General features: G+C 41.1%; 2 protein-coding genes across 2 annotated transcripts; one reads left to right on the forward strand and one right to left on the reverse strand.

Moving 5' to 3' along the window:
* The first annotated feature begins 814 nt into the window (after positions 1 to 814).
* Positions 815 to 7126, forward strand: LOC108777927 (uncharacterized). Its single transcript, XM_018544928.1, has 2 exons — positions 815 to 996; positions 3427 to 7126. Exons 1-2 carry the CDS (start codon positions 815 to 817, stop codon positions 5756 to 5758), a joined length of 2514 nt encoding a protein of 837 aa, XP_018400430.1. The 3' UTR covers positions 5759 to 7126.
* Positions 7127 to 7484: 358 nt separating this feature from the next.
* Positions 7485 to 19704, reverse strand: LOC108777978 (putative metabolite transport protein HI_1104). The gene is made up of 10 exons (XM_018545011.1): positions 19642 to 19704; positions 12900 to 13016; positions 12449 to 12572; positions 11176 to 11328; positions 10855 to 10965; positions 10570 to 10732; positions 10015 to 10213; positions 8972 to 9250; positions 8643 to 8840; positions 7485 to 8226 (listed from the first exon to the last, which is right to left on the reverse strand). Exons 2-10 carry the CDS (start codon positions 13003 to 13005, stop codon positions 8039 to 8041), a joined length of 1521 nt encoding a protein of 506 aa, XP_018400513.1. The 5' UTR covers positions 13006 to 13016; positions 19642 to 19704; the 3' UTR covers positions 7485 to 8038.
* Positions 19705 to 24890: the final 5186 nt, after the last annotated feature.

The following is a 24890-nucleotide window of genomic DNA, read 5'->3' on the forward strand; positions in this document are numbered from 1 at the left end:
GGGAGACAAAGGTAGCTACAAAAACGTACGCCACGCTATATTCAGAAGACGTCTTCATCACATTAACCTCGGTCTGCGTGGATTGTTCCTCTTTTATTATTTAAATAGACCGTATTTGTTTGGACAGTTATATGCGGGTACAACAATGTTCGCGGAAACCGTTTTCTTGTGTGGAGCACAAAAGGCACGTTTTCCTGTCACATGCTCTCTTTCTTAAGATCCTCATGTGATCTCGATCGATCTCGTTCGTGCGCGTACAATTGAGCGCGTGTACACGCGTGTTACATGTTCACGTGGATATTTTTACAGCACGTGCGTACGGGGAAATCCGTCTAAAAATACGTGTCGACGGGAACTCTTTTAGGGCGTCGCGCCATTTCCTCGCGACGTCGTATGCGAAACTGATGCACATTTTGAGAATAAGTATAATTTTCCAGCGATAAACCACTGGATCATAATCGAAGAATCGATCGCGCGACAGTCTAACGCAACCTTCTTGGAACTCGCTCGGAGTATAATAATGTAATTTCTTAGAATTCGCTCCAAGTAAATTGAATTTCTTGATAATATTTGAGACTTCCACCACGAGTGTTTACTTCAAAGATGCCAGATCCACAAACCTTCTGGTATCTTTAAACTTAATTTCTTTAACGCATAATACCCTCGGCACACCAATATTACGAAATTAATCTCGCGCTAAATTGGTTGAAGGCTCAATCTTGATCTCGAAATTATAGTTAGACGTTCGGAAGGCCACTCTGACGAAAACAGTGTTGCTCTGTTTCAGGTTCCGTAATATACTTATTATTTATGAATGGATGGAGCTGCGACGGGAATTGGTGGAAGATCGGTTGCGGATCTGGGAAATCTGGAAAGATGGTGGAACAATCCGGGGATCGCGGCCTGGAGCTTCGTGCTCTTCGGCTGCTTTCTCCTCAACGCGACTCTTCTGCTCGCGTTTCTGGTCAGACCAGGACTGCGCACTATCTCTAACAGGTTAGTGGATCGATTAATTCGTATTGGGAATGATCAAGTTGAAAATACGAGTCGTTCCCTCGGTTTCAACACGAGAAACATCGTTATCGACTTTCACTGTCGTTCTAGTAAACCTTGAAGACTTTTATCTAACATACATCTTGCTAAACATATCTTTGTTTTCCAAACATTTCGTTACTCAGTGTCAATAACTCGAAGGAAAGGGATAATGTATAATAAATAAATAATATCGTTGACGTTAATGCGGTTGCAAAATTGTCATGTTGTTATCAAGGAAGCGGTCCCGTCAGTCACACGAGCGACGTCAATTGTCGTAGATGACAGTTTTGGAAATTCGCTAAACGGAGCTCGTTGACGTATATGCGACAACGAGCGTAATCATTCTCGTGGGACAGCGAAGATTGCGAAGGATACAAGAGACACACGAGCGTTGCAACTGAAACGAGTCTCGAGTGTTCGGTCGCGTCGCACGCACGCCAAACCGGAAATAAAACCAGCACGCGCGAGACGACGAGATGGAAATAATATATTTAGGCGTCGCCATACTTTCGCGTAATATTCACTGAAACGCGACGATAACTAATACGCTGTGCCGTTTATTTCACGCGTTGTTGCGTTCCATGCCAAGGTTAATAACCCTACGTGCGCATCGATAGCGACGGCATTTGCAATTTTTTTTCCCCCCGAGTCGATAATCGACCAAACTTATGGTTTTACGACGATAAAATGAAATAACGACAAAGCACTGTAAAGTAAAGCTGCGGTCGAAATAAATAAAAATTCATCACGCGACCGATATTTATATCCGTGGCTCGCTCAATATTAAAATCGAAAGCGCTTTGATGAATATCACGGATGATGTTTTTTATCGACTACAGACAAAATTCGGTTACGGAAAAGGTTGTATCTATTCTCGCACTGTGTGTGATTTCATTAAAAATGCCGCGAGCCACATCAACAGCAGGAAAATTATTTTTCGCTCGCGTTTGCATGCTTCTGCATATGGACGAGATGCACGGATGTATTTTCCATCCGTATGTCTGTAAATAAAATAGCATTTCAATGCATCGTTTCTATAGATTGCACAAATCCCGTGCTCCTCGTGGGACTCTGCCAGTCTAAATATTCCAGTTTGTGATTTTGTCGTGTCATCGTCGACGCGAGACGTAATGCGGAAATACGGAGATAGGTAGGTAGGCGTTTTACCTCCTGTAATTTTCAATGGAAATTTAGCCGCGTCGCGCAAATGACTCGAGGCCTATTTGCAGGCAATGTAAAAATAACCGCGTACGTGAGATGTAAAGATGACTGACGTATTCAGACTGCGATAGACTCTTATTTACTGTACAAATAAAATTTTGTGCAAATCAATATGGCGCTGTCATGCTGTTTGAATATCGTGCGATCGTAAATAATGTTTCTGCGTCGAGAGACGAATGTAATGTCGGTTCTCGTTTGCTGAAATTCGATTGGACCGAGACTCAACTAATTTCCGCGAAAGTAAACGTTTTGGTTGATATTAGTAAGCTGTATTAATAGAGCCGCGCACCACTAAGACTGGATCTATATCATTGTTATTACGTAGACTTCCACCTGCTGGGCCAGGAAATCAATTACTCGCCGAGTACCAAACTTTGGCAACCGCAGTAACGAAATGTAATAATAAATCCATCGTATTTTCAGAACATTTCGTCGCTGTTAACAGTGCAACTCGAAACTGCAACACTCACCACTGTATAAAGGAAAATTTATTTATTATCGCATGTCCGACGTTTTGTAAAATAACGTGAACGATATTTCCGTGCTAAACTTAGATCGAAGCTTATATCATTTGATGGAATTCGCTCGTCAATCCATTGACAACACAAATAAATGAAACGAGACACCATGAGTACTTTAAATGTTTTCAAGACGATTTTGTCATATTGGCAGAAACGTCGAATATACTCCATTCACGTGGAGCAGGAATATTAGGAGACGATTCAGTACAATTTACATGATGACGTTTGTGTTTGCTGTAACGCGTGACTTGTAATTAAAAGCTTAGCAGAAAAGTACGAAGTTAAAATCCTGCTTTCTTTTCTTGTAATGCATGCTTTCTGCAGCTTTGTGTCTTTTAGCTGTTGCTTTTTAACAATTAATTATATATAGGTTTGCGTTTGTTTCAATTATCAAGTCTCATTTTGACTCAAAATTGATCTAATGAAAAGTTAATATAATACAAAAGATCTTCCTTTCTTTTTTTCCTTATTCAGTTTTATTGTCTTGCATCTTATTGACTTATTGATCGTAACTGATCTCACTTTATACATCAACGAGCTATTGTCATTCAATTAATCATTAATCGCTGATTTAAGACATTCACACACACAGGAAACGGACATTATCAACGTTCGATGTTGAAGACGGCCTGTTCTGTCTCAATTTCAGATTCGTGATGAACCTAACGGTATCGAATTTGCTGACATGTGCTGTGCTGAACCCATTGCTGATGATGGACGGCCCAACGGTAGAAGACACGCTGATGACATCCACGTCGACGCCGGATGACTTCACGTCGCCGTTCGGTTCGACATCGACGTCTGCATCGGCTGCCAGCAATATCTGTGCAATATCGGAAGGTGCCACTGCGTTCGTTACCACGTCATCAGTGCTATCGGTCCTGCTGATTGCCATCGACCAATATTTTGCCGTGGTGGATCCACTGCGTTACCGGGCTCGAGTCGACAAGCTCAAGTCGGCCGTGCTGATCGTCTCCATTTGGCTGGTTTCAATGATTTTCGGCTTGATCGCTGCCTTGAACCCAAGTCCACGTAGCCTGTGGCTGTCCTGCAGCACGACAACGTTGCTGAATAACTCGTCCTATCGCGAATTTGCGTCAAACGTTACCGCGACGGCGGAAACGTCGATCGAATCCGCGTTCGCGTTCTTCAGCAACGGGACCAGCGAGGACGAGGAAGAGGAAGTAATCGACGACGTGACGCCAACGTTACTTAAAACGATCGAGTCGATTAAGATCGATAGCAGCATCGGTCTGCTCGAGAACTCTACTGTGATTTTTCGTACCATGACTAACGACTCTGTTACTTACGGACTCATTTACGCGGTCGTGCACAGTGTATTCGCGTATCTACTTCCATTCGCGGGTGTTTGTTGGATTTATATCAGCATCTATTCGGCCGCGCATCGAAACTCGGAGAGAACTCGTAGGACTGGCTCGCGACCGATTCTTTCGTCGGGCAGCTTCAGCGAAGATCCGTACTATTACGTGAAGGCACAGCATCAATCCGTTGAAACGTTTCCCGAAGATTTTCGTAGAATACCGAAAATCTCGAGTCTCTCATCCATCGACGAGACAAGCGAGACTACGCATTCGGTCAATCAGATATCACGTCGGAGATCCTATTCATCATCCTTGGACGCGGCACAGACGGGATCGAATGACGAGCAAACGTCGTCGGGGATCGTTTTCACGGTAGGACTACAACCGGTAGAAATGTCGTCGCCGTGTGATCAAAACAATGATAATAATTTAACGGAGGCAACTGATCTGCAGACTAACTATCTCAAGAAGGAACGCGTTTTGTCCTATGAGAACCTCGTTGCGAGCCAATTTCACGACTCGGAAGCTGATAGGAGACGGAAATCTTCGTGTGATCTAACGGACGAGATCGGGGAATCCTCTGGGTGGATCGCCGGGGCGGACTCAAGTGATTCCGAGAACGATGACCGACGCTACGGTTATTTCGACTCTTTGAAAGTTCCTAAAACAACTCGCAAGATCACAGATCGAAGATCCTCCGACTGCCGTCTTCTGTCAGTTACCGAGTGCGAGAGAACAGAGGAGCAATGTGATGACGTGGAAGATCTCGAACAGGATTCTTTTAAGACAACGACTTGTATCGAGGAGAAGGTCTCTGTTACGGTCAAGCCAATGGAACGGGAACAAGCGCAAAATGAGGTCCCGAATTCCAGCAGTAATTCGGAGAACAAGAGATCGAGACGACCCAGTCGCCGTTTGTCAAGACCCAGCATCTTTGATGCCAACGTGGAGTCATACGCGATTAGCAGAAATGCGGAGAACATTGGATACAATAGTTCGGAACCCTCATCTTGCTTTTTGCCGCCCATCGTGACGATCACGCCGGCGCCCGGCAAGTCAAATTCGCTGCACCGTGTGGCCAGTGTACGCAGCACCAACAGCTACATCAATTCTCTCAAGCATCGGATCAGCAACGGTTCCCTGTTCAGGTATCGTGAGGAAACCCGAGCGGCCAGAATCAGCGCGCTGGTGATCGTAATGGGCCTAATTTGCTGGTCGCCATACGTGCTATTGAACATGATCAAGAATCTGCCACAATACTCGGATTACGCGTTCCCGCACGAGTACGACGTGCTCGCTCTTAGCTTTTTAATTCTGGCCGCCTACGTGAGCCCGTTATTGTTTGGCTATCGATCCCGACGGGTGAAACGGGAGCTGCGTAAGTTCTTCTGCTTCCATCGCGAACTCTCGTACAAGAACAATCGCAGCTTGATGGCAAAGAAGGTGCTGAAGCGACGACACAGTAACACTCTGAGCCACCTGGAGATGGATCATCGTTACAACATCTTCAACTGCGTCTACGGCAGGAGCAGGTGGCCCAAGGAGAAAGTGCAATTCGTCCAGGTGCCGGACACCGCTCTCGCCGTAGAGACATGCAGGAGCAGCTTCTCTAGCGGCGCTAGCACACAAATCTCCAGCACGTCCACGGAAGAGTGTTGAATCGCAATAAATCTCGCGATAATGTGCGGAATTTTACGCGTTGAAATCGCGAGAGAACTAGTTCCTTCGATGATCAATGCGATCGTACGGGAGAAAAAATACGCGCGATGCAAAAGAAAGCAGCGTAAATTACGCCTGTGTTCACGTATGTGGTATGAACTCGATAAAGGACTTCGAGCGATCGAGACAATAAACAGAAATAAGTACCTAAAAGTAGCCTCGTGAAAAGACAGTGCATATATATATATATGATTTTTGGTACGTCGGTCGACATATAGTTCGTCACAGTCTTTAAGTGTTCCAATTTTACCTTTTATTTTCGGACAATACGGTGTGAATGAGACCGAACGATGCGAACGTTTTATGTTCCGAGCAATCGGCGACTCGTCTTCTCGATTACGTGAGAATTCAATTGTCGCATTTTTCTTCCGACAATACATTCTTTTACTTGTGCGTAACGAGGTCTGATTTGGTAGAATAATTCATGCAATCGAACATTGAAATCGTTTATTTAAAAAATGACGCGAGTTTAGAAACGTTGCTGCCAAGCCGAATAATATCGCCTTGTGTTGTAATCAAAATAAACACACGAACTCGTTACGTCTCGCGTATTGGCAATTTCACCGGTGCGTGAAACCGCTATTTGGTATCTGTTAAATCGAAATATCCGTTTTAGTATTAAGAGCATTATCGCGCTAAGTCGTCAGGTGTTAGCCGGCTCGAGAAGTATTAGAGTACGCCGAACCCGAAAGGAGGCTTTAGTTTTTACGCTTATTGACGCACTGCATCCACACGTACTTTCTCCCCTCTCTTCACTCTTTCTGTTTTTTATCTACGTTTGTCGACGTAATTGCTGCAACATCGTCTGACGCACGCAGGTAGATCAAATGGTTGCTGTGCGGCGTGTACTCTTAAGCGGCTATTTATTCGCAAAACGTCGAACATGTGTCGTCCGTACGGTTCTATATGTAGATATGTACACAGCATTTCTCATGACAAAACTCCTCGTCGAGGCATCGCCGCACTCCGTCAAGAGGATACTCCGCGATTCTCCTCCCCCGCGGTTCTTACTTTTGTACATTACAAGTGTAGAGATTCGTTTATTTATATTAAATAATTTGTACATAGAGAGATGAACGGCGAATCTCAAGTGCTGCTAATTCGTATCTCATACGTAGAATTACTCGCATCCTGTGTGTAATGTTTCATCAGCGTGGTCCATACATGTAGTAAAATGTACGATATGACATTATCGTTTGTATTATCCGCTATGGTGAACTCGACAGGCTGTCTATGACATGTGATAACACCAAATCCAATATTAGCCACTTAATATTAGCTTAATATTAATTTATGTGACTTTCTCAATAAAACACTTTTTGCGAAATGCAATTCGTGCTGAGTCTGTGAATGCATGCGTATATGCGTGCGTAAACCACTTTTTACCACACCTGGATCCTAATAGATATAATTATATGATTACAATTGACACGTCTCAAATTATTTTAGTATTATATTGGAGGAAAATATACAAAAAAGAGAATCGTATGATTTAAAATATACGTAGATGATCAGAATAATTGTAACAACAGTGGAATATCGCTGGAGTAACGCACTAAGTGCTAGGTTGGGAAACGAGGAATCTCGAGTTCAAATCTCACAATTAATGCTCCGTTAATTTTTCCATTAACCCTCACAAAATGAAGTCCAGTATCATATTAAAATCTTTATTTTTATTTTTTTTTTTTACAAAAATTACACCTGCAGACGCTCACTTAATTACAGACTTCTAGTTCAAGAACGCAGAACGCATCTTGAAAATTGTCGGAGTTTATCAAGCTTTTTGTAAACTTCTTTATCAAGAGCGTTATGCAATCCGCCGTGCGCTCGTAAATGTTTTGCAACATGCCGCGCTCAAACAAAACAGAACACTTAATTATCGCAGTTGCTGTTTTGTGAATCGCGCTTTTACACAATTTCGCAAGTCTCGGCTTGGCGTGAGGAACTTTAACCCATCAACATTTGACCGACGAAAAGCGCCAAAAAAATATCAAAACTTAAATATCTGGTATTTTTCTATACTATATAAATTAAGAAATGTAAACAGATTATATCAATTTCAATTTATCAACCGTCGACAGTGCGAAAAATTTCGTGTAAATCTCCGCGCGACGTTAATGGGTTAATGTCTTCAATCTTTAACTACCTGACTCGTGCCTAGTTCAACGTAACTGAAACACTATTTACATTACACTCTTTGGAGTAAGAGTCTTTTCCAGCTCATAACCGAGAATGCTCGTAGATCGGCGGTCGTGCCGGAAACGGTGGCAGCTCCAACGTTGGCAATTGGCCATCGTCGTTAGTAAATGTGCTATTGTCGTACGCTGGCGGAGCCTCCTTGTCCACTTTTCTTTCCACCTCCGCGGGACCGTCCATTAGGAACATAGTGAAGAAGAACATAATGGAACCTACGTAAAGTGTCATGATATATGTATAATATTATCGTCTGACTATGCGTTTTTTTTTTTTTTCATAATTAGAGACTTCAAAGAACAGTTTTACTAGTCATTTTTCGTGGTTGTCTTTTAGTTTATTTAAATATCTATAATCTATAATTTTTGTTTATTTAAATTCGTCGATATTATACACAGATATAATAATAATATCGAGAATTGATTTTATAAAAGTTATTCTTACAACTAGTGAACAAGAATTATTTTGGGACATTCCAGAAACATTACAACTGAAATGCTTCAAAAGATGTCTTTTTTTTGCTTCCCGAGTTGAAACTTGTAAAAAAATTCAATGACATAAGCAGTTGCAAATACAAACGATTATACAACGGCAATAAGAATTAATTTCTTATTCCGTTACATATACTTACTGATGCCGTAGAAGCCAGCGTAATAAATATACAACGATTCCCGGAAACCGATAGCTATTCTGGTAGGTTCGACAAGAATTGGTAAGTTCCCGCCAATGTTATTCATGACAAACAGGAAAACGCCGACGGTGGTTGATCGCAGTTTCAAAGGAACAATCTCCACTACAACAGCGAATACTATTCCGAACCACATCTCAGCTGCAAATAAAACGAGATAAGATCGTTGAATTCAAAGGCAATTGCTGTATAAAATATGTATCGATATTTTATGGAATATTTGAGCTTGAAAATTTAGAGCATTCAATTCCGTACGTAACGTCGCGTCTTACCGAAGAAATAAGAGATTCCTAGGGTGATCATGGCCCAAAGAGGATTGAAATACACCGAACCGAATGCAAACGGCGTTGCGATTAGTTGGCTAATCGCCAGACACGCTACCCGCGAACGAATTCCCATTTTTGCTACGAACTTGTCGCTAACAATTCCACCGACCACGACACCGAGACTACCGATGATAATCGTGACGGCGAAAAGCCACCAGCCGAGATCATAGTCTGGAAAGTAGTCTCTGTAGTACAGATCGCAATTGTAAGCGAAACACAAACCGCCTGAAAAAGAAAGCGATAAAATCCTGTTTGCATAAAACGGTACGTGCAATTGAAATAAGATTGTGACATATAAATTGAAAGTAGATCGCTTGACCAAAGAAGGAAATAGACTTACTAATAGGAAAGAATAAAGATAGTCTCTTGCTTTCATATTGACAATTTAGTTATGATAAAAAAAAATAATTTTAGATAATAAAATTAAAAATCTAATTATATAGATCTATGGAAAATTAAATTTCTTTCCATATTTAACATAGCGTATAATATGGTAAACAAGAGATGTCACAGACACCAGGATCAATAATGGACAGTTTTTGTGCTACGGTTTATCCAAAGTGTAAAACTGGTGCTTGTTTAGCACCTGATGCACCGTAATTAAAAAACGATCCATTATTGAACCTTGCATCTACATCTTTGTTCACCATATTATAAACTACATCATGAAAACTAGAAAAAAAACAGAACTAATTTATTTCATCGGGACTTAATTTTCTACGTAATTAATATCTTTAAAATAAAAAACTTTGTGATTTTTTAAAATAAATTTCGGAACGTCAAATAGAGGCTATATTGCTTAAGTCGGATTTTTTTCTTCAAATCGACGAAATTCAAACACAGATTTTAGTTTTATTGACAAAGTGTATTCAAAGAGAAGAAAGTATCATGGCAAGGCGAATTCGTCGGATTAGTGCAAACTCGAGTAGATCGCTAATGTACCCTCGATATGTATCTCAATCCTTTCGCTTCAAGGTATTGCCTTTTACCGCTATGTCTGATGCTGGCGGCGAGGCATAAGAGAACAATGCGTGGTTGCAGTAGCACTTTCCAAACCGATAGTCGCTCTCCGTCATTAGTCGATTCCTCTCCGATCGTCTTCCTTTCCGGTTCGGTTAACGTCAGACCGGTGAGGACGGTGATGATTAAGCCGATCACTCCGGCTCCGTAATAACAGATCCTCCAGCCCTGCCAATTAATAGCTCAATCTGAATACGTTAATTCTTTTTTGTCTCTTTATTTCAATTAACTTATCGCATTGCTAATATTATGTATTTGTGTCAGAATTCAATCCTAAATAATTTGACTTGCATATGTCTTTTTTTATACCATCGTCGGAAATACTCTTGTACTGTCGAGGCAATTTACCGTGACCTTCATTATGCTTTCCTTCCGCGCGGAAATGATTTCAAAATGTATATCGAGCAATTATTCGCCGGAACAGCTTTGAAAACCAATGCAATAGTGAAAGAGAGAAAGAAAGAGAGAGAGAGGGGGGGGGGGAAAAGCACAAAGGAGACAATGTCTATTGGATATTAGCTCACCAGGTCCCAGGCGTTCAAATCAGGTATGTACCGACCGACCGGAAAGGCGATGCCGTAACCGCCATAAATGCCCCAATTGAAAATGGACATGACGAGGCCCCGCTGTGCTTCCGGAAACCAGTCTGATAGAAGACCAGTCGCCAACGGATTGCATCCCGCCTCTCTGCAATACATTAATTTTTTTTAACATATACTTAATACGGCGTGATCGTAACATCGTTTATTCGTTTATTACGAACGAACGATCGGAAGCGGAAGAACCGTTATATTATTACCAGGACTTACCCCGCCGCTAGGACCATTCGCAGAATAACGAGCTGCCAGTATTCAATCACGGCCCCACTCAAGATGATTGCAACGCTGAATACCACGGTGCAGACGGTCAGTAGTTTTACTCTGAAACGAGAGAGAAGAGCGTTAAAGATGTAACAAAGGTTTTGCATGTGCAATTATGGGTGCTTCCCAACAAGGAACACAGATAACAGTAAATCATTACATTCTTATCATTTGCAAACATTTTGTTTGTTAAAAAGAGACGAAATGATTACCGTGTTACACAGTGTCTCTTGCTAGAAAGCATTATGAATTAATTCGATTGGTGTTTACCTGTTGTATCTATCAGCCGCGACTCCCAGGATAATACCGACGATCGTGTAGACCGCGATGAAGCTGGGCCCCGCCAAGATTTGATAGTCCAGACCGAGGCCATTGTAATTCCATTCGCAGTAATAGGATCCGTTCAATTCCAGGGATTGGCAGCTGTAGCAACAAAGAGTGCTTATATGAGCGAATCGAGCGAAAGCACGGTGTAATGACGCACTCGATAATTGCTGCGTTGGTGTACAGCGAGACCTCGATCCGCACGATCGATTTGCCCGTATAATTATCGTGCAAATTATGTACAATTTGTTTACACGAAGATTCATCTCGTATCGACCCGTGTGAAGCTGGCCCCCCAATATTAAAAAATCGATTTTTTTCTTTATGCATTCGTTTGCTCATCGTTTGCTCACGAATGCTCAGTTGGAATTTTCGTTTGCTCACCGTTAGTTCAAAAGATACACGAAAATTATGTTTTGGGGGGCCAACTTCACACTAGCCCCCCAATATTAAAAAATCGATTTTTTTCTTTATGCATTCGTTTGCTCATTGTTTGCTCACGAATGCTCAGTTAGAATTTTTGTTTGCTCACCCTTAGTTTAAAAGATTTGTGAACAAACGATGAGCAAACGAATGCATGAAGAAAAAAATCGATTTTTTAATTCGATACCGAAACTTAATTTTCTTGTATCTCTTTTGAACTAAGGGTGAGCAAACGAAAATTCCAACTGAGCATTCGTGAGCAAACGATGAGCAAACGAATGCATAAAGAAAAAAAAAAAAGATTTTTTAATATTGGGGGGCTAGTATAAAGTTGGCCCCCCAACACATAATTTTCGTATATCTTTTGAACTAAGGGTGAGCAAACGAATGCATGAAGAAAAAAATCGACTTTTTAATATTGGGGAGGGGGCCAGCTTCACACGGGTCTCGTATCGTGAACACAGACTTCTATAGAAGTCTGTGATCGTGAATCACGTGAAAAATTATTCGCGGCACTTATAAATAGTTTTTCTAGAACGTAAAAACGATTAATCTCGCAGAGTCGCGTGTCTTCTCGCGAGCATCTCGTAACAGTACCTATCTCAGTTTTATTATCGATGCATGATTTAGCGGTATTAAGCCACGCGCGGTGAATCAATCTTCTACAAGGAAATCGAGTTGTCGTGAGAGGAAACGGCAATCTAAACTAATTGTGCTTACAGTTACATGTGAGTCCCTCGGCGGAACGTTTTTCCAGTCATGACTTTTTAAAGCAGGTGGTATCAACAAAACTTACTAGGTAGAATTCTCCGCAGCTTCACACGGCACCGGAAGGTCGGCCACCGTCAACGTCGTCGAATTAAATTGGCAGGATATGTCACCATAGTGCAGGACCTCGGCGACCGCTTTGCTCGTCACACCTTGCCGTTTTAATAAAAAATCGCGTTTTAATAAGAAAACGTGTGTATAGTTATAATAATGGAAAAGAAATTCAAATTCTGTACAATCGTTCGAAATTGATCAATGTGCAGATCCATCGACTGATGTACACGTACTCTCTAAATTTTTTGGAGTAGAATTTCACTCTAAAGAGAAGAAAATTAAACCACTTTTGAAAAAGAGTATTTGATTATCAGTTTTCTATTTTAAGAGTGAGATTTCATTCTTCAGAGTGAGATTTATTTAAAAAATTTTTAAGTGTAATTTCGATTTAAAAAAAATGTGAAGGCACTGCCATTAGAACTTACCTATCAGAAAGTGGCCTAATTCTGCTATGATATAGCCGATTGACATTAAAGCCAACGCGTAAGGCTTGTAGAGGAACGCCAATTTTTGCATTATCGAGCGCAACATCCTTGCTTGATCTGGAAAATGCACGTCTCAATAAAGAAGGATTCTTTCCTTCTCACATTACAAGATTGCGCGTCGTGCAGGATTACATAATTAGCATACGACGAGAATTACAGTTGTCGCGTTTGTCGGCGAAGATATCAGCTATCACGCAATCGACGCTTTTATCCGCGAGCTTGTATTAGTTCGGATAGAATGCGGATAAACGTTGTATGCGTGCACGCGATAAATTACGACGAATTGAATTACGAGTCGTTTCCATAAGAATCTAGTAGCATCTTCAAGCGCGCATGGCTTGGGAATCGTATTTTTAAGAATTCCCATGGTAAGACATTCTCGGTTGTTAGACTTCTAACGCAGTTTTCTTAGAACGCTATTACATTTGATCTTTTCAGATGGAAAAAAAATTGCTGATCATCAGTCACGCACGTTCATCGCCAAAACGGCACGACGGTAATCGCAATCGGAAACACAGCGAGAAGACTGTCATTACGAAATACCTTTTATTATTCGCGATCGATCGGCAGAGTAGTATTTTAATTTCAATATCCTGACCGAGGTAGTGGCTACGCCGGTCAGTATACCGTACCGGTGATCGTTCAAGGTCTCTCCGCTGCTGGTGCGATTTATACGTATAATGCAATTGCCTCCGCAGGAACGGCATGTTGCATCGACCCTAAAAGTAAGCGAGTGACGCGAACGGGTTCCGCGTGACACATTCACCAGCGCCAGAAGAGTCCGGGACACAATCGGTGAACGGTCTAATTGAATACAGATGTTGCACGTAGTCTTTGTAAGAAATAATCGCCGTCCTATTGGAAAATTTCTGCTAATAACATTACGAAACGCGCGCACTATTGTTAAGTCATTACTTCAATTATACGGGATGTAGATCGTGTATAATGTACCTGTTTGCAGATATTGATTTATCAATTGATTATTTAATTTAATAAGATAATGTAACGCATAGAAATTGAGATAACGCAGTTGTACAAACTACGAACATCGCGACTATAGATGTACAACAAATGTTGGATTACGTTATAGAGACTTGCGTTGTATCGTAGATTATATACTCCTTTACGTCATCGTGACATTTTGCGAAAGTGTGTGACAGTATATACCGGCTTCGGGTTAAAGAATCAACGGCGGTCGTTACGACATCGAGCGTACTCTCGCACGTGCCGCGACCGACACGTGCGATCTCGCATAACAAAAATTACACGATAGCCATTGTTATTATAATTTTGTCGACGTCGGTTTTAATCGACACGCGCACGAGCGTCGTCTTCGTAGGAAGAGCAAGTAAGAAGGGAAGAATTATGAAAAGCGGATTGAAAAGCTCGTATACACGTGTGAGAAGCTTGAGACATTAGCCTCTCGTGCCGGATTACCTTGAACCAAAATCATTGAGATAGAACGAACATTATCATTCGTATGTATATATCGTTAATATTAAAACGCTTGTAGTAATACACAACTCACGTCACGATAAAACGGTATGCTTTAATCAGTTGGGCGAAAAAACGTTAGATCAGCGACGTGTGTTAATCTTTAGCTCTTAATTTTCGTACACAATTGCATTTCCCTAATGATTTTATTCTCTTTTAATTGACGTTACGCGTCGAGCTGATTTGATAAATTATGTAAGGCGAGTAAAATAAAACGGGAACGAAATTGACGACGATCAGAACGACGAAGAGAACGTCATAGGTAAATCGATCATGAACAAAAACCATATCACGCTTCGCTTGACAAAGCGACGGACGCGGAGACGACAAAGATATTTTTGAAGAAACGAGAGATCGATGAAGGAGCCGTGACCGCTCGCCGAATGTTTCGAATGGCGCGAATTAACATTTCGATGTCGACGAAAAAAGTGCGATTAGATACGCTTGAAAAATTCGTTCTTCGTAGTCAATCGATGACTATTAGTGAATGTCAAGGTGTAAGCTTGGCAATGAATATCTAATCTCGCGATAGTTTTTAAATGTTTGCGACAAATTATAGTTTTTCGCGACGGCTTCGATTGAGTCTCAAGAAACTGCTTCTGTCAGCGACGAGGTCCGCTCGATGCAGAGAAGCATTACGAATCTGTAATTCAATCCGCTGTAATTACACGCGCGAACGGTGCGCTGATACAACCAACGATAAGCAAGCAAAGCATAGTTATTTGCCTCAGTCAATATGAATAGTTAATATCCGTCTTGATGATTTGTCATCGAATTATTGCAGTTGAAGGGCACAAGTGCGGCTCGTATATCGATCGTCACAATCAGCAAAGTTTGAGGCGGAAGTAAACGAGGAATTATTGTACGCTATGATTTATTAATGTAAAAATCCTTGGCCACGGTGAGAGGTAAATAGAGTCGTAATGAGCGGGTGTACTACATGAAATCGCGCATTTTATGTATTTTCGTGGAATCTTTCCGCGATACAAATAAATCCGCAGTAATAATATCGGCGCAAGCAAAGATTCTGCATCTATACATATTTTGCACGTGCAGACTTATTTGAACGAACAAATCGCTCACAATTACACCTTTATCTGAGAACAATCGACGATAACTTTAAATTACTCTGTATAATATATACAATTTATTTTTATTGGGCGAGATAACTGCTGTTATTGTCATGCGTATTATCTCATTATCGTATACATTACACGTGTATTCCATTATTAGTCGCCTCCGTCGGATGACAAATTCGCGTAGGAAAGTATACTTTTTACGTGGAATAAGTTACATTATTGTCCTCTTCAATTTTTCAAATTAATGTTGTATTTCTCGTGTAAAAGATAAGATTCTGTGAATTTTGTTTAATTTTCACTAATTATTTCTTTTATATTGATATTCTAGAAAATACACTGTGGATTTAATCATTTAAAACCTATGGTATTAAATCCACTTCCATATTTTTTAGAATAGATTTATCATCACCTTTTTATTTTTATAATAATTTATTCGTCTGATTCTTTTAGTAAATAATTAATGTTGGTAAATTCTAGCATTAAAAAGAAAAATATCTAAGACATGATATCGTCTGTTAATCATAGACTATTTTATTTTTTGTAATTAAAATCTTTGCGACTGAATAGGTTTTAAACTTAATTGCTTTCCACGCGTCGGAGGATTGAAATTATCTTACCAGTGCGCAGAATCTTATTGGATTCTTTTACAAAATGGATATTGAAATGATATGAAATAATAAAGTGATCACAAAAGTCTGATTCGTTTAAGGCTTTGGCTTAATTGTGATTGACTTAATTGCTAATTTAATAGCTTTCAACGTTTATCATGGCGAACAGAGACTTAAAAGAATTTATTTTTAAGTAGGATTCGAACTTTAATTGCGTTTCGAAGATGATATTGCAGATTTACGGTAAAATTGCGAAACGTGGAAAAATACACAAATATATGATGTTACATTGCAATATCTCAGAGAGCGGAACAACTATAATTTACATCATAAAATATAACTCGTATCTATATTTTATTACGCAGAGGTGCCATTAGTTTGTGTTACATCAGTGCCGATTAAAAGAGAGCTTAATGATAGATAAAAATCCGTTCCGCAACGTCAACGTAATGACGAGCGGAACAGACGGGCGAGGCGCGTCGAAAACTGTTTATTGTTAATAAACGACCGCGTAATTGCAGATTCGTAGAAACTCGTAGATTCCAGATAAAATTCAACTTATCATCTCCATTATTTCACAGTTATAGATAGACGTCGAGAGAATCGTCGCTTCGAAAATATCTCTTAGAAAATATCTCTCTACGTAAATACTTTTTGTCTACTAGCGTACAGTTTAAAAATGCATTCGTGATGATAATCCATTTATGTAGATTCTCACTTCATGATACAGAACCACACTGTATTTATGCGCTGTGCGCTCACGCGTTGTCAGCAATTAGCACACGAGGAATAAAAAAAAGAAGGAGGAGCGCGTCAAGGCGGAACGATCCACGCATCCTGCTCGAATAATGCGCGAATAATGCACGAAGGACAATAAACAGCGAATTGCGGGATACGAGTGATCGGAATTTCAATGCGTACTTCATATTTAAACCGTATACGTGTATCTGGAGAGAATACGTATCTTAATTTCATTCGCCGAGACTATCAATGTGACAATCCGCTGTCACGCAAATCCGCAAATTTCTTTTCGTGATTTGGAACATCTATCTGCAAGGCGATTTTCGTGAGTACATATTTTTACGGTAACGGTTCAGTCGGCTCTCCCTTTCGATGCATTATTTATACATCGCCTCGGGAGGAGAGTTCGCGCGCGCCGCCGATCGATTAAAAGCCATTCGCCGTCTCGCTTTCCCAGGAGGGAGGAAAAAGGGAGCAGCTTCCCGTGTTTTCCGGCCGATTGGATTTAATGATTTTTTCCAGCGTCACTCGAGAGATTCCGCGGGGCGACGGACACCGTCGTCGCTTATACGGGATGCGTTCCGCGAAGCGTGCAAAGCGCTCTTACGAGTCTCGGCGGCGACCTTTCTTCGGTGAAAGTTTTATACCGAGAGTAAATGAAAAATATAAATCTCCGATATTTAACGAGTAAATTCCAGAGAAAAATTTAATTGCGTAAGCGTTAAGAAAACGTGAGCGTCGCGTTTCTGCAAATAATCCTGGAACTGACGATCCCGATAACATAAATGCACGATCACAGTTATATGGAAAAACAGTTGAGGTAAAAATTTAATTAGATACAGATCTGAAATATAATGCTGTTATAAAGGAAATAATTATCTAAAATGATCAAGCATGATGGAAATATCGCAAAAAAATTTGATATTCTAGCAAGCAAGTTGAGTCTACATAATTATTTTGATCCAACAAAAATATTTTCAAATTTATATTCAGCTAAATTTATAGATGCTTCAACAAAACTATTTTTTTCATGTAGAAGCAAAAAGTACAGTAGCGAGAAAAACTGGGGTAACTAAAGTAGGTAAGCGGAATAGTTACTCTGGATGAATATCAAGTCATTGATTATTATCAATTGAAACGCCATTAGAAGAGATATTGGATTCTTGTATAATAAATATATATTACGTAAAAGTTAACTATCAAATCCACGACGTTACTGCTGTTTATTGCATATTGTTTAATTCATAATTTTACGAATCCACTAAAAGACTGAATGGATTTACGTGATGTACATTTATCATCCGTTATTATTCGAATAATTTATTAAGTATTAGCGTTCGTTGCATCTCACAAACATTTACATGAGGATATTTTCTTATTTTTTTCTTTGCCTATGAGAATGCATTTGTCATTAAAGAGATTCACATTCGCGAAATTGAAGCCAATGCAACAAGACTGACACCACAAAATAGATGTTAGGATAATTGATAATTCATGTGAATTATTTAATATTTGAATGAGTGAATATTTGATACAGAGATACGCGTATAATCGTAAATCGTACGATCTGTAAAGCTATGACAAAGCGATCGCGGTAGAGTTTTAATTAGAGACCTACGCTAAGTTGAAGGCTGAATGGACATTATGAGTAGAACGTGCGTCGGGATCCCGGATTGGATGCGGATCTAACGGGCCTCTAAGGCGTATCGCGAGTTACGAGCCTCGCAAATAGCGCGGAACAGCGGCAGAATAGCAGCGGAGGCGATAATCGTATTCGCATTAATTAATTAATCGCCGAGACCACCGAGATCGTGCGATAGAGAGCGAGAGTCGAGAACGAGACTCGCATCTGCGTGCAATGAGAAAACATTATTTTATTTACGAATTACCGAAGGTTTTAATTTGAGAATAATTTTGAGAAAAAAAATATGTACTTTTCATTTTAAAAAATCCCTGAAAAATACGTCGTAGTAAAAATACTAGATTTGTTCAACTCACTGCATTTTATATATTTTCTTTAAATAAAAATCAATAACAAACACATTTTAATTATTCATATATGGATACACGCGGATTTATATTCCTGCCTGTTGACATTCCGAACGGTTTTTATAAGCAGTGCGGAACAAACTAGACAGTTATGCACGCGCACGATTCTTTGTATTGCATATCATTGTATTACAAACGTATGTCCAGACTCCTACGTATTGTCTTTCCTTCGTACGTTCACTCGGTATTTTTACTACCTTTTCTCTTATTGAGTCGCAATACAATTGTCAAAATCCGGCTCGCCGAGTATTGTACAAAATAATCGTTTCAAGTTTATCGATCGCTTGAGTTGATTTTCTCGTAACTTAAAAGTATGTGACATATTAGATTTTAATGCTTGAAATTCTGTCGAAACGAGTTCGGTTAGAATTGAATAGTCAAAGAGGTTGAAAGGAAAATGTAGTTTAGGGGCACTGATACGAGACAGCGCTGTGCTAGAAGAAAGAACGTTCGACCTACATCTCCGGAATAAAACAGAACGAAGAAATGCACAAAATCTCGTAATATCTTTACATTAAACCTCTTGCAGCAAATGTTTTATCGATTTGCCGATGCAGCAAGTATCTCATTCGCCTCTCAACAAGTGGAAAGCTGTAAAGGGGCTTACGCGTTCTTTCGAGTGCTCGAAAAGATCAGTGAACGAGACTCGCTGCTTCTGACTTTTCCGTCAGAAATCCCGTCGAAAATTTATAGGGCTAAGAGAGTACTCACGAGTATATCCTTCAACGAGTAAAACCGAAGAATCTTAAACTCCGGAAAAAAATTGGACACTTCTCGACACTGGATCAGCGTGACGCGCGACGACGAAGGGAGGTCGGACGAGGAACCAGAGGTGATAAAAGAACAGAACGGATCCCGCGGATCGATCCCTCCGCGTACAGGAGGGTGGAGCGTCAAATGAGGCACGAGCTGGTGACCAACGTACATTTATAAGAAAGTGTCCAAGGATCGGGCCTTCCTTCCGTGCGTCTAACGAAGGAAGAAGGGGACAGGACTCGCGATATATGGTGTATATACGTGCAACTACACTTCACCATGGTGGGAGACCACCACCACCATCAACATCGACGGCGGGGATACTCTCGATCTTCGATTTTCAAGGTCGCGTCGCAACTTGACCGCTTGCACCTTACTCGTTACATCATTGCTGCTGGAAACGAGAGAACAGCATGGAGAGGAGCGCGGAGACGCCTCGTCGCGTCGCGGAAACGGCGGAGTCCTTCGGAGCACGAAGTCACGCGCATTGAAAGCAAAAGATGTGTATCACGGGTGTTTCAACCGGATAATTAACGTAATATGTGCCGTACTTGGAGAGTCGCTTACGCGAGAATGTATACGTTCTCGGTACGTTTAAATTGAAAAAATAGAAATGTATTGCTCTTTGTAGGATCTCGACTTAACTCTTGGAATTTTATTTCCAACTTACGAAACGATCTGACTACTTCTGAAGACCATTAATCACTTCCATCCCAGAGGAACAGTCGGTCTTTGGTTGATCGCTATAAACACAATAAGCGGCACGAGGTGATTAACCCCGCGGCTCGAAGAGCGGCACGCACCAACCTAAGTACATGGATACCTGGCATGCGATCGCCGTAACATTGACACACTTCCCCGTGCCTCTCTCGTGTGTCACGGCTCGCCGCTGTATAATGACAAAGGCGGTTTTGTCGTCTCGCCTTGAGAGGCGGGAGCAGGACGCGCATGTCCTGTTGTCGTGATCGCGATCGCGATCGTTAATCGGAGAACATGGTCTTCGGACAGGTTAAATGGGATAATACCGCGTATACTAGGATTATTCATCGCACCGTTCCCCTTCGAGAACCCATCTTTGTTCGCAACTTTGATTTAGGACTTTGTCTTACAAGAAAAAAATCACGTTCGTTTACTCGATAAACTTTACTATTAATTTCGAACATTTTATTTTATCAATTGTATAATATTCATTATTGTACACAATAATTATAGTCCTCTAATACTATATTATTATAACATTATGATAAATTTAAATACATGAATAGATTAATGAAGTTATGAATGTGTACGCTGCTTGATAGATTTATGATCTCCCGAAGAATCTTTCAATTTTGAAATCGTCGAAGGACGTACAGCCGGATATAGCCGGATAAATTTTTTTGCCAAGTCAGATGTAAGCGGAAGCTTAAAAATATGGTGGCATTGAAGTGTCTAAATTAATTTTAGGTTTGACCGATGGTGATTGAACAACTGTCGATCTTTTTTTCGGATTAGCGAATTACTGAATAGAAAGAATATCGTTAGACATTTTTTTAGAAAAATGCTACACATTCATTAAATTGTTTTTCTCTTTTGTTATAATTTAAACAGTATACGAATACGTTCTCTACCTCTCGTTTTCCTTTAGCAATTCAATTAATTTTACGATCTGCCGATACAGCGAATCGCCTTCAACTTCGCGCTCGTTTCCCGCCTCGTTGCAAAACGTGACAGCTACGCGTGACAGGTGCGACAATCGACGTTACTGTCGACAACAGAATCGAAAGATGTAACTGCACGCTCGCGGCGCGTGCATATCCGCGGAAGGCCGCTAGATTCGCGAGCGGAAACCTTCGTCCCTGCAATAGCGCAGGTAATTAGTGGCTTGGAAATACTGATTACAGGATCTAATATCGTTCACGTGTGACCCCGACCTAATTTTTAACACGGAATTTCGATGCTATAAGTTAATTCGAACTCGTCGATGAGCTTTGTTTCCGAAACAAAAGCACATGTCACGCCAGGTGTCGTTCAATATTATATCTAAACGTATTTTTTATTCCTCAATAATTCAAACGAATTCACGTCCCCTTTCGCAAGTTGTAATTTTCAAGTAACTACAATTTTCAATAAATGTGCACAAATGCGCGAACGAGCCAACAGTATTTATGTCACGGTATGAAAACAAGTCTAAGGAATGATTTTACAAGGAATGATTTTACTGATTTTGCCGACGCGACGATCAAATTATAATAACGGCTCCGTTAATTGACCAATTAAGATTTAGTGGCAGGATTTTTCGCGTGCTGAGATAAGATTCGGAGGGAAATTGCACTCGGGAGAGAGATTCGGAGGGAATCAAAGGAACGCGCCCTCAGTACGCACTCTCGCTGTTATCGACCATCAGAAGAGGAGGCCGAGCCGAGCTGGCTCGAGCAGAACCGAGCGACACCGAATTGCGGATACAGAGAGGCGAGCCTCTCTACGAGTCGTCCCTTCGTCGGCCCGGGATCTGGATCCTGTTGCTGATCGGTATTTCGGGTTACCGTCGATCGCGATCCCGTAAGAACTCGCATTCGCGGTCCACTCGCGTCCACGAAATTGGAAAAACGAGTTCGCACGACGTCAGACGAGAGGATCGGAATTTCGCAGACCTGGACTGTGTTTACATCCCTGGAGGGATCTGACATCCCTGCGTGACTCACTCGTGGGTGTATAAGAGAAGAGTGTCAATTAAATCCGGAGCGAATACCTCGTGTGCACCTCCGAAAAGGAATCTGCGATTGATCGTCAGTTTCGGGGGCTCTTCTCGATTTTGTGTGCTTCATATTTAAACACAGCTCATTATCGATATTAACGATTATGACGAGCCACCCTTGGAGTGACTATACCGTAGTATCCGCGCGTGATTCATGACAATCTGCTCACGACGAGGCGATCTTCGTCGTCATGTCGCTTTCGATAATCATCGGCGTTTCGCAGGTGTATTAAAAATTATTTCACGCCGATTCGTGCACGACCTCGCAAATTTAATTTGATTTCGGTTCTGAGCAAGACAAGTGTCCATCATCTTTACACCGAGCGATGAGTGCGTCAAATTTCGTTCCAAATGACTGATTATCCTATCGAATCCCAGGATGATGTTTGGCGTCCAACTTTGGAATGCGAATAGTCGCAACGACGGTTCATCGAGTCGTCTCTGAGATCTCGCGAGTGCCGCGAGTGCCGAGGATCTAACGTCGTGCTTTATGCGTCGTCATTTAAGACGCGACGCAACGTTGAATTAGGTTCTAAAGACATTCGTGCAAAGACATTCGCATTGAGAACATTGATGACGGAGTTCGTAACTGTTGCACGAGATGAGAGCAACAATCTCGGTTTCACAAGGGGCGATCACGCTCCGTGATGATTCATTGCAAAACAACTGGTTGAGTTTGGGCAGCTCCTAGTCGGCGGGGACCATGGCGACTGTTCGGCCGGATAGCTGCGTAAATGCGAAAACGTAAGCCCCGTTTATCTTCCCTTGCGATTTTTCACCCCATTGTCGTCGCTATGATTCCTTCGATTTCTTGAACGATATTTAAAATCGTCTCTCCGATGTTTCGTTCAAATACATGATATTCGGTTGTACGTGTGTACGTACAATAAACTGCTGCATCACTCCGTTGTCTTCGGTTTTGCTCGCCGACAGCCACGTTATTACCGTCGTGCGTAACGTAGCGTGAAAAATAAACCCTGCTTTGCGCGCGGCCTGTCCTCTTCGATCAGGTGCTCCGCGTGCTGAAATAATCATATTCCAGTCGAAAGGCAGCGAAACATGAAGAAACGTAAAATTACCGATATATTTCAGTATCGTTTCCCGACAACCCTAAGAATCGAGTTATTTCCTGTGATGGATAATTGATTGACATTATTTAGAAAATGAGATTTTTGAAAATGAGGATCTTATCGTTCAATTTTTTTTTCTTTTCTCGGCTATCTGGGTCTCCCTAGGACCTTGCTAAGTAATGAATTTGTAGAATTTTTTTTTTTTCATTCTCATTCGTCGTACCTCTTTCCCGAGTCCAGCGACGCAAACCCACGTAATTATCGGCAGCTTTAACGTTACGTGGGCCGACGCGAGAATAATAACCAAGGTCAGGAGCGCGGACAGTGCTGAAAAACGAAATATCGATTCAGCATCGTGTCGCATCGGCCGCATTTTCCCCTGTGACGCACGTCGTTGCAACGCCGCGAGATGCATTCAGCATCCACGCAGCGAATACCGCACACACAATGCAGCTGTACTGTGCGCCCGTCGGGTTCTCAGGATACCTGATGGCGGGAACAACTAGAATCGCTACTATATTAGAACCCGCTTCTCCCTAGAGGAATTCACGCGATTTCATCTTCCCCATCGATATCAGTCATTTTTCTCATATCTGAATAGTTGTTTTATTTTACTAGATTTTTTATACTCCCTATACACTGAAAAGTTGTTTTACTTCTCCTAAATTTATACATTTTATTCCACTTTCTAAAAAGCGAAAATAAAGAGCGGTAGAATTTTTCAGCTTTAAGAATGAGATTCCACTAAAGACTTTAAAGAGTACTATATCAGAACAAGATCTGTTAACAGCTCTCTATAATTATTGTCTAATGATCTCTAATTGTTTTATGTATTTCTCTCAGATAAAATGTTTTATTTATTTTTTGCTATACCAGAAAGAGCTCAGTTTACTGATTTGATTACATCTTTTTTTTTTTCTTCTCCTTCCTCTTCGGTCTTGAATTTCCCACTGATTTCGCGAAAACGTGAGTCGCATGTTGCTGGGTGAACAGTTTTACGTGTGAAAACTAGTTCACCTTCGGTCTACCGGCTACACCCACCTAGCGACGGGTTTTTTTTTTTCGATAGATTTCCACACGTCGGAGTTCTGCCATCGCGTGCGGCACGCTCGTCGAAATAACGGAAGCCCGATTTGAATTGAACGGGTAAATCCATAATCGAGAGAGATGCGAAGAGTGAATTGGCTGTGAATCGTTTGAGTTGCCGAGAGAGAGAGAGAGAGAGAGAGAGAGAGAGCCAGCTAAATCACTTTTAAAACTATTAATTATACTCTCCGAAACTTCCTCTCAATAACTGAGAATTCCTCGATGATCTCGGCAAATGTCTATTCGATATATGCTTCGCTTTTACGAAAAAATGGAATGCCGTGTTTGCATGTTAGCAGAATAAAGTTCTA

The sequence above is a fragment of the Cyphomyrmex costatus genome, unplaced genomic scaffold (genome assembly GCF_001594065.2).
Source record: "Cyphomyrmex costatus isolate MS0001 unplaced genomic scaffold, Ccosl1.0 scaffold474, whole genome shotgun sequence".
NCBI classification, from domain to species: Eukaryota; Metazoa; Arthropoda; class Insecta; order Hymenoptera; family Formicidae; genus Cyphomyrmex; species Cyphomyrmex costatus.

What these genes read in the sequence shown, in the direction of transcription:
- LOC108777927 (XM_018544928.1), top strand. Translation starts at nt 815, where the DNA reads ATGGATGGAGCTGCGACGGGAATTGGTGGAAGATCGGTTGCGGATCTG. An exon ending in CTGCGCACTATCTCTAACAG is followed by an intron (nt 997 to 3,426) that starts GTTAGTGGATCG and finishes TCTCAATTTCAG; the next exon opens with ATTCGTGATGAACCTAACGG.
- LOC108777978 (XM_018545011.1), bottom strand. Translation starts at nt 13,005, where the DNA reads ATGTTGCGCTCGATAATGCAAAAATTGGCGTTCCTCTACAAGCCTTAC. An exon ending in GCGGCTGATAGATACAACAG is followed by an intron (nt 10,966 to 11,175) that starts GTAAACACCAAT and finishes CTCTCGTTTCAG; the next exon opens with AGTAAAACTACTGACCGTCT. An exon ending in CGCCAGCATCAGACATAGCG is followed by an intron (nt 9,251 to 10,014) that starts GTAAAAGGCAAT and finishes TTTCTTTTTCAG; the next exon opens with GCGGTTTGTGTTTCGCTTAC.